The 9,731-nt window shown below is 39.7% G+C and overlaps 1 protein-coding gene across 1 annotated transcript; it reads right to left on the bottom strand.

The window, feature by feature from the left end:
• Window positions 1-4,016: 4,016 nt before the first annotated feature.
• Window positions 4,017-5,313, bottom strand: LOC111184027 (olfactory receptor 5A1-like). Its single transcript, XM_089914772.1, is given in 5 exon segments — window positions 4,017-4,075; window positions 4,078-4,258; window positions 4,261-4,523; window positions 4,526-4,747; window positions 4,750-5,313. Coding segments are annotated over 5 exon segments (996 nt in total). The 5' UTR covers window positions 5,021-5,313.
• Between the last annotated feature and the right edge of the window lie 4,418 nt (window positions 5,314-9,731).

Genomic DNA, 9,731 nt, shown 5'->3' with positions numbered 1-9,731 from the left:
AGACACAGAGGTAGAAGGAGATAGACACAGAGAGACAGAGACAGACGAGAGAAGCAGAGAGAAAGAAACAGAAAGAGACAGAGAATGGGGAGAGTGATGGAAAAGGCGTCTTGGATGACTACAGATGAGGGAGATAAGTTTGATTTCAGCTAAGGTTAGAGATATAGGTGACCCAAAGAACCAAAATGGATTCACTTTCTAATGCACCGACCTGGTGGGTAAAGCAAACTCTTTGGTTATCTTTATATTCTACTTGGTTCCAAAATGTTTGAGCAAGCAGCTTGCAAAGTTATATAAAATGTACAAAATAACAGATTAAAAAAGTGGTGAAAGAAAAAAGTAGAGTTGCAGAGTAGAGCCAGGAGTAAGAATAAAAGTGCTCATCAGAGTTACCTAAATTCTTGCTACAGATGAGTCACAAATTTTACTCAAAACTTCTCAGCAATCAATGTAGAAAGAGCTTGTGTTTCCATATTCAATGATGCAATTCACAGTGTTAATGGGACAAATATGGAAAAATTGTTGATAGGAAAGCAGTTAGAGAGTAAAATTCTTCTGGGGTCCTCCACTATAAACAATTCACTATGGATGCTGATACAATGTTGTCTGCTAAATTCTTTTTTATCTGGCTTAATCCAGAGGGAAACTTCAAGGCATCAACCTGCCCTGCCTCTTATTATCCCCCTAACCCTGATATCTTGATACATTGCCTCTCAAGACTTTTCCTTCACCAGAGCCTACAGCACAACTGGTCATTTCTTTATCTGAATATAGAAACAGATGCTATAAGTTGGGTTGGAGCTTCATTACTATTGTTACCTTTGAAGAACATTATTCATTCATTACTAATTCAATTTTGGTTTTGTTTTAACATTTTGGTTTCTCCTTGTTCCATAGTTATTTGGGAATAAAACCATTCAGAGGGAAGAGATATGGGAACATACGTATATGTATAACTGATTCACTTTGTTGTAAAGCAGAAACTAACACACCATTGTAAAGCAATTATACTCCAATAAAGATGTAAAAAATATTTGTTCCATTAACAAATCTATTTTTGAATAATGCTTTTTAAATTATTGTTTTAAATAAAGCTCCTGGTATAGAACTTAAGTGGTGATCTTATTGAAACTAATCCTAACTATTTAACAGAAGTCAGTCAGTCCTCCTTTCTCTTTATGCACTGAAATCAGGCCTGACTTGAGAAATTAGTCGTTTTCTGTTTTTCTGTTTTGTTTTTTTTTTTTTACAGAATTTGCTTTAATATTTCCTTCTTCATCTCTGGATGATGCCAAGCATACATGTAAGAATATGTATTTTCAATGAATGGCCTTGGTGTCATGTAGACATGCACTTAGGATCTCCTTAGCTTGTTAGTGTGTGCCTTTGTGTATGTTATGTAACCTCCTTCCCGAGTCTTACATATCTCATCTCTTAGATAAAGATGATTAACACCCCTATCTCATAGTGTGGTTGTGAAAACTAAAGAAAAAAAATGGTGTATATTAGAGACTTTCTGTAGTAAGTAAATGAGGACAATAAACGATCCTATCTAATAGGATCATTTCAAGGATTAAAAGAATACACTTAAAGAGGCATCAGGGAGGAAAAATAAATCAGTTTGATAGTATCATCCTTCACCAAGGGTATGAAGAGATAGCTGCCCTATTACATTGCTGACAGGAGGGTCCATTGGTAGCCGCTCTAGAGAGAACTTGACAGTGTCTATTAAAATTTTAAAAAATACATGTCCTATAAGCAGCAATTCAACTTCTCAGTTTCTACCATAAAAGTGCATATTAGCAGGAAGTGTATGTACAAACATGCATGTTGCAACACTGTTTGTAATAAACTAGCAAAACCTGGACACTACCTAAATGTCCACGAGGGAGGAATAGGTACATACATTTTGGCACATCAATTCTACGAAACAATGAAAAAGACTAAGGTAGATTTATGTGTATAATATGGAAAAAGGTCCAGGAAATAATGATTGAATTTTTAAAAATCAAGGTATAGAATGATCATTCAATATGATTTCATTTATGTGAATACATAGAGAGCTACATAAAGCAGTACGATATATTTTTGATTGGTACATATGTGAAAGTTATTAAGCAGAAAAAGTATAAATTTACATGTCTGCCAACATAAACCATAGCTACCTCTCGGGGAGACCAGGAAGGGATTAAAATTGAGGGTTCTGGTTTAAACATTCCTTTACCTATGGTGTTTTAATTTTGTTTTAACAGGGAATTTGTATGTTATAGAGTTGAAATGAAGTTTTTAAAAGCTTCTGAGAACAATGTCTGGCATATAATAAGCTTCTAATAAGTGTTAGTTCCTTCCTTTGGCCTAAGATGAATCTCTAAATCATCTACCAAGTCAATTTGTATTTGTTTATCCACTTATTTAACAAATATTTATTAACACAGAGTTTGTCCCAGTCATAGCTTATGCTTCAGGGAAACAGTAGAGAGTAGTTTACAACTTGAGTAGAAGGAAGATAAATAAACAAGAAAATATAGTAGTGTTGTAGGAGCTGATGGATGAAATAGAGGATGCTATGGGAATACACTGCAGTAACTCTTTACTATGTCTGGAGGAGTCAAGGACCAAGGAAGGCTTTACAGACAAACTTCAAAGTCATACCCCTCCTATACATAAACTCCCAGTAATCCAAGTGGTCAGAGGAGAATGGATCAAATGCCAGCATGAACTGAAAGAAGGACTGAAGCAGAAGAGTTACAGCCAAAGTTGATGCAGCTTAGGGAAGGCTGTCACGATTCACCATGATTTATATACACAACCACTAAAGAAGCAAGACTTCATAAATGTTTGTCCTTTGCTCAAGAACCATCTTGTAGAATAGGATCAAAGACAAATTAAAATCCACATTCAATTCTGCTGCAAACTCACTGACTTGGTTGTCCTATCTCAAATCATGTCATAGAGATCTGGGATAGGACATAGAAGGGGCCCCTTCTGAGATAATGCATGAAAATGAAAGCAGGGGTGCCAGAATCACGGAACAGGCTGCATTCAAATTCCGGAGCAACAGTAGAAAAGATACAGACTCTAGTATATGGAGTGAAAGTCAGTTGGGGATGAGGTGAGAACAGAGAGTAAGTCAAATATGCACAGAGCAAGAGTGGAAGCTGGTCTAGGGAACAGATATGGAATCAGAGCTGCCAGAGGAAGACTCTCTTCTCTGACTCTGTTCCTTAAATCAGGTCCCACCCAGTCACTAGGCAGTTTCAGCCAAGAAAACTAACGGTATGGCACTCTGCTCTCCTTTAGGGATTCTCCTTTACCCTTATCTCTGCTCTTTGCTCACTGTGATTTCACATCTTTGGATCTGCTGGTTTAGGTCCCTGTTTCTGACCCCAGGGGACACCATGACCCCACAGATGTGACCCTGGTCTCTTTTCACACACGGTTTACAGATACCCTATTGCTTTGCTGGCTCCGAGTAACCACTGCTGAACCCAATTCAATGAGGGCTCTCAGGTCAGAGAGTCAGCCTTCCTGGTCAGTATCAACCTTTGGATAGGTAAGTATCCAAGGCAAAGGGAACAAAAAAATTGTCCCAAATAGTGAATGGACTGGTATGAGTAGTGTTTTGTAAACAGGTCTCTAATCAATGCTCATGGTCCTAGGCCATGCCCCAGCTGGCTCTAAGGCATCCTGGACACAGCACCTGAGGCCATAAAGCTAAGGAATATCATAGCAAAGCATATTTATTTTCTATTGCAAGTGATCAAAATTGAAACCCTAACAGTCTATGACAAGAAGAGTAAAAGGAAGGAACAAACCTTTGTAGAGCCTAATTACACAGTAGGTATGTAGGTTGGAGATCTTATTTGAAAGAGTTTCTTTAAATTATTATTCAGATTCCTATTATTACTAATAATAAGTGGGCCATTTATTATTATGATTACATATAGCAAAACTTAAGGGATTTTTGTTTGTTTTTTCTTTTAAACTCAAGGAACTATAAGACACAGAGAGGACATCTACTTCTTTCTCTCCTTGAGCTTTTTCAATGTATCTTTGATCTCCTTGATGGGGAGATGGGGCTCATCATGGGAATCACAGCTCCATAGAGCATGGACACCACCTTATCTTGGTCTAATGAGTAGCCAGCACTAGAATGGAGATATGAGAAGAGACCAGAGCCATAGAAGAGAATCACTGTGGTCAGATGAAAGGAACAGGTGTTGAAAGCCTTTGTTGAATGGATTGAACTTGGGTTGAATGGATCTTCATGACAGCAGCAATGATGTAGCCATAGGAAACCAGGACCACAAGAGCTGAAGTCCCACCAACTGTACATACAGCAAGAAAGTTCATTACCTGGCTGAGGAAGGTACTAGAATAAGGCAAGACCAGCAGCGGTGGCAGGTCACAGAAAAAGTGGTTAATGATTCGTGGCCCACAGAAGTGGAGCCAGAATATAGAGCTGGTTTGGACCAATCCGGTGAGGAATCCTCCAGCGTGCGCTGTAATGGCCATCCCCATTAGATGGTGGGTGTCATGAAGGCTGTGTAGAGCAGAGGGTTGGAGATGGCAGCGTACCAGTCATATGCCATGGCTTCCAGGAGACAGCCCTCTGTGCTTACCATGCCAATGAAGAAGAAAAATTGAGCATCACAGCCCACAAAGGAGATGGTCTTCTGCTCCTTGAAGAAGTCACAGAGCATCTTAAGGGCTATAGAGGAGGTGTATGAAATATCAGTGAAGGACAGTTACAAAGGAAGAAATACATGGAGGGGTGGAGGTGTGACTCCATGGCAATCAAGACAATAAGGCCCAGGTTCCAAGCCAGAGTCATGAAGTAGATCCCCAGAAACAGTACAAAGAGGGTAACCTGCCGCTCTGGATGCTCTGAAAATCCCCAAAGGATGAAACTGGTCATCATGCTGATATTCCTTCCCAGGGCCATCTCTCTTCTCTCCGCTGCCTTCAAAGCCCCAAAATGAGATTCCTGGGGCAAAGAAAATCCAGGTGAAGAAAACATTTTGTTCTGTCATGGAAACATAGACGCCCCAGAGCCAGAAGGGACAGTGGAAGGCAAATGTCCTACCTCCATCCAATGCAGAAATCCCCTCTACAGCATTTATTGGGTCTTTCAAAGAGATTGTTGTCACCCTGGTCTGATTCATTTGTTTATGCAGAAGTGACAGGTCCCAGAAGAGACTGGCATTTTTGCATTATCTGGATCATCACCTTCACTGTCAATGTCATGACTTTATCAAAGGAGGTTGTTAATAGCACTTGGACTAAGTACCCCCACTTTTTTTTTCCAGTTGATCCAAGCATTGTGATTGGATTAATGAGCCACTCAGATTTATACTAGATTTTTTTTCTTTTTTGAGAAGAAATGCCTAGAGAGGTAATTGTGTGTTTCTTATCATCATAGTCTGTTCTGACCAGGTTTTATGGGGTCAAGGTGTTCTTTTTCCTTAAAGCAGAGGAATGAAGCACTTAGAGATCTGAAAAACTGGCATCCCCTTTAGAGATTAAAGAAAGGGATAAGGAAATAAAAGTTCAACACTGTGAAAAGCTTATGCTCATTTTGCACAAATATTATCAACTCACCTTGCCCCATGTGTTTGATAGAGAAATGTGGATGATGTACGAAGTAATAAAACATTCCTATTAAGTTGAAAATATTCAACATACTGTACAGGATAGTCAGGAAACAGACAGGTCACAGCACAGCATGACAGCGCTCTAAGAGTAGCATTTGCACGGTGCCCTGGGTCCTGGACATAGCTTCTGAGAGGAGATGTGTCTGAGGAAGAGCCCAGCAGTGAGGAAGCGGTTACCAGAATGAAAACTGTGTGTGTGAGCGGTTGACAGGTGGTTGGCTCAAGAGCTTTATATTAAAAATGGGGAAAGTATTTGTAAAAGCACAGGAGACCGTAGTGTTTGAGGCACCTTAAAAACATTAGCATGGCAGGAGCACAGGCTAAATAGAATTAAGAGAAGATAGGGGCTTCCCTGGTGGGGCAGTGGTTGAGAGTCTGCCTGCTGATGCAGGGCACACGGGTTCGTGCCCCGGTCCGGGAAGATCCCACATGCCACGGAACGGCTGGGCCCGTGAGCCGTGGCCGCTGAGCCGCGCATCCGGAGCCTGTGCTCCGCAACGGGAGAGGCCACAACAGAGAGAGGCCCGCGTACCGCAAAAAAAAAAAAAAAAAAAAAAAAAGAGAAGATAATATAAGGCTACTTTTGAGAGACAGCAGGGGCTGAACAAATTGTGAAAGATCTTCAAAAGCAAAGATGGTGAGGACATTTGTTGAAATGTTTCATATACGTAATTGCATTTACTCCATATATAATTGCACATACTATATTATATATAATTGCATGTATGTGTTTACATATTCATGTTTAATTTCAACCTTCTCTTCGCTTCTGGGCTTCTGTCCCCTTGGCCCTGCCCTCTTCTTTTGATAGGACTTATCACCTCTTACTATTGCATATAGTTCATTGGTTTGTTGATTATTGTCTCTCACCCTCATCAGGAATGTAAGCTCAATGAAGACCAAGATTTTTAGGCATTTTTGTCTCTTTCGTTCACTGAAGTATCACAAGCACCTAGACCAGTGCTTAGCACAGAGTAGATGCTCAATACCTATTTGTTGAATAAATATCATGCTAAGGAGTTTGACCTTTCCCCTATGGCCAAAGGGAAAACATGACCATTTTATTTTTGTTTGTTTTTTAAATTTTACTTTTTTTTTGTAAGCAGGGAACTAGCTGTCAAGTACGTGGTTTTGGGGCCTCTCACTGTTGTGGCCTCTCCCGTTGTGGATCACAGGCTCCGGACGCGCAGGCTCAGCGGCCATGGCTCACGGGCCCAGCCGCTCCGCGGCATGTGGGATCTTCCCGGACCGGGGCACGAACCCGCGTCCCCTGCATCGGCAGGCGGACTCTCAAGCACTGCGCCACCAGGGAAGCCCTCAAGTACGTGTTTAACAATATAACTGAGGGCAGTGCAGAAGCAGTGTAAAAGATGGATCAGAGTGAAAGAAGGCTGAGAAGGAAGATTGGAAATTTGCAAGAATAGAAAGTTGCTTCAAAGGCCGGGAAGAAAGCTGGTAATGATTTGAATTAAAATAGGTAGATTTAGAAACGAATCCTTCCCTGAGATGTAACAGCACCATTCATTCTGCAGTGCAGTCGAGAAGATAAACCATATATGGCCAGACAACTCGTCCCTCCCCCTTCACTTTTCACATTTACAGTTGTTTTCAAAGGTATATTTTAGTAAGATTCATCATGATTCTTGCTACTTCAGCCTCAAGGTTCTATGATACCTAGTCTATTACATTTTTAGAGTGTGATAAAAGCTAATTGCCAATTCTTTTATATGATTACTACATCGATAACCTGGTCATTTTGACCTGAATTATCTGAGTATGAGACATACATTAAATTTCCTTATGATAATAACTATATATAAATTAGTTTGCATGGTCTGAGAACCACCATCACTTATTTTTAGTGTTTTTAAGTTTCTACAAAATTTTCACATCGATCATGGTATTGGTGGTCCTCCAAAGCATGGCCTTGACGTCAGACACAGCTAGTCTCCAATCCTTGCGTCACTACTCATTAGCTATGTGGCCTTGCTCATACTGACACAGGATTCTCAAATCTCTTTTGAGTTCCCTCTGCTGTAAAGGGGAGGCAATACTAGGACTACCTCCTAGGTTGTGAATAGTAAATGAAATAAATCACATCATGTTTTGGAGGGAAAAATAAATATTTTTGTTATTTAACAAAGGATCCACACTATCAGGGTTTGAACCCAGATGTACTTCATCCCTAATCCAGGGTCTGCTCTCCACTGCACCGGCTGACTAACCCCAGGTGCATGTGCTTCTACATAATAATTGCTACATCAACCATATGCCCTTTATGATGTAGGAAGTTATTGCCAATATTTATAGCAACGTGTTGGCTTATTTGATAACACTTACCACACTCTGTATTTACTCTTTGCTTGCTGACTTGTTCTGTCTGTATCCTTAACTGTGAAGTCTGGGAGGGCATTATAACCTTAATTCCTTGCACTGTGCCTGGAACATAGTGGACATTAAATAGTATCTGCTGAATGAGTTCAATTTACAATTCCAAAAGACATGTATTACAGACAAGAATCTCATTGAAGCTATGACAGCTCAAGGAGATATTAAATGACTAAACCAAGATTTAAACACCTGATTCTTTGACTCTAGAGACTGTTTCTCCTGAGTGCTTTGAAAGAATCTGGCCATGGGTCTGGGCAATCCATAGGACCATAGTATAGATGGAACAGCAATAGATATTATACTTTCCCCATCCCAACTGACTGGACAAGACCGGTTATGTGGAACTTGAATTCTGAAAATCATTGTAAAGAGTTTTCTTCTCCTCAACCTGAGCAAGTCCATTCATATTTTAACAAAATTAAGCCACTACCAAAATAAAGAGCAATGAGGTTCTAATGTGGTAATTCCCAAATAAATGATATAATTGAGGTATAGAGCCTATTTGCACTTCAGATGACTTTGTAGGGTATGATGAAGAAAACTTAGAGAGAATAACATGCAGGAAAAGAAATGTGTTTTCTGCTTTCATCAATTCTTTCTCCTTATCTGTTACAGTGCATAGCAGATTATAGGTGTCCAATGAATATATGTCATCTGGCTGAATAAAGGGCTATAAGATAGTTACTATATAGACATTATAAACTTTCCCTAATTCCAAGACTATTGGATCTGCCCTATTTTAAATACTCCCTGAATGTCCAGAAAATTCTGGTGATATGCCTAAAATAATAAAATATCAGAGATAGAAACCAGTTAGCCTAGCCTTTGTCCATTATAAAAAAATAAAAGTGAAGCCAAAGAGAGTTATTGTCTGTACCGCTGGTTGGTACCAGAGGTGAAATTAGGACCTAAATCTCATTCTCCAAGGTTAGCTGTTTCTGCTTTACCTTATTCTAAAACCTGGAGTTTCAATGGTCACTAGAGAGAATCCAAGGAAATTATATGATTTTTCTTTTAATTGCAGACACACACATGCACATATTCATGAGTCTAGAATAGCGTAAAAAGCCCTGGACTGAAACCTTAAAAAAAAAAAAGAAAAAGAAAAGTGCTTCAAGTCCTGTTTCTCCTACCTTTCTGCTGTGTTACCTTGGGAAAAAATATTTGCCTTTCTGAATTTTAATCTTCTTATCTCCTGTCTATACTAGAAAAAAATCAGCTTAGATCATTGTTTTCTAGTCCACTTCCCTTCCTTCTTTCTTTCCTTCCTTATTTCCATTTGTAAATAGCAGAAACTTTTTAAAAATGAGAGCTTCTGCAGAATTCCAGAATATAAAATAGGTCAAGTCCAGCTCCTCTGGTCAAAGTCAGAGCAGTAGGGAAGAGGACTCCAGCATGTTGCCTGCTCCACCTTCCTCATTTTCAAGGGTCTTTCTAACTCTCTCATTCTGTGATTCTAGAATTCACCATGAACCATATCTAAAGAAGGGTAAAAGGCAAACTCACCCACAACTCTGTAAACTCTGGGTTTCGGTCAGATGGCTAAGACCAGAAGCTTGTAACAAAAATGAAACCCATCTCTGCTTGCACCTGGAACACTGGTGTTGGCCAAAAAGATAAACAAAATTTATATGTAGCTACTTTAAATTGGCCACCAAGGGAAGGACTTGATGGGGCTTTAAAGCA

Source organism: Delphinapterus leucas, chromosome 7 (assembly GCF_059928025.1).
Source record: "Delphinapterus leucas isolate spDelLeu-1000000601 "Yukka" chromosome 7, BTC_Dleu_Yukka2, whole genome shotgun sequence".
NCBI lineage: Eukaryota > Metazoa > Chordata > Mammalia > Artiodactyla > Monodontidae > Delphinapterus > Delphinapterus leucas.
Note: the sequence above shows the minus strand (reverse complement) of the source record. Positions and strands in the feature narration are given on the sequence as shown.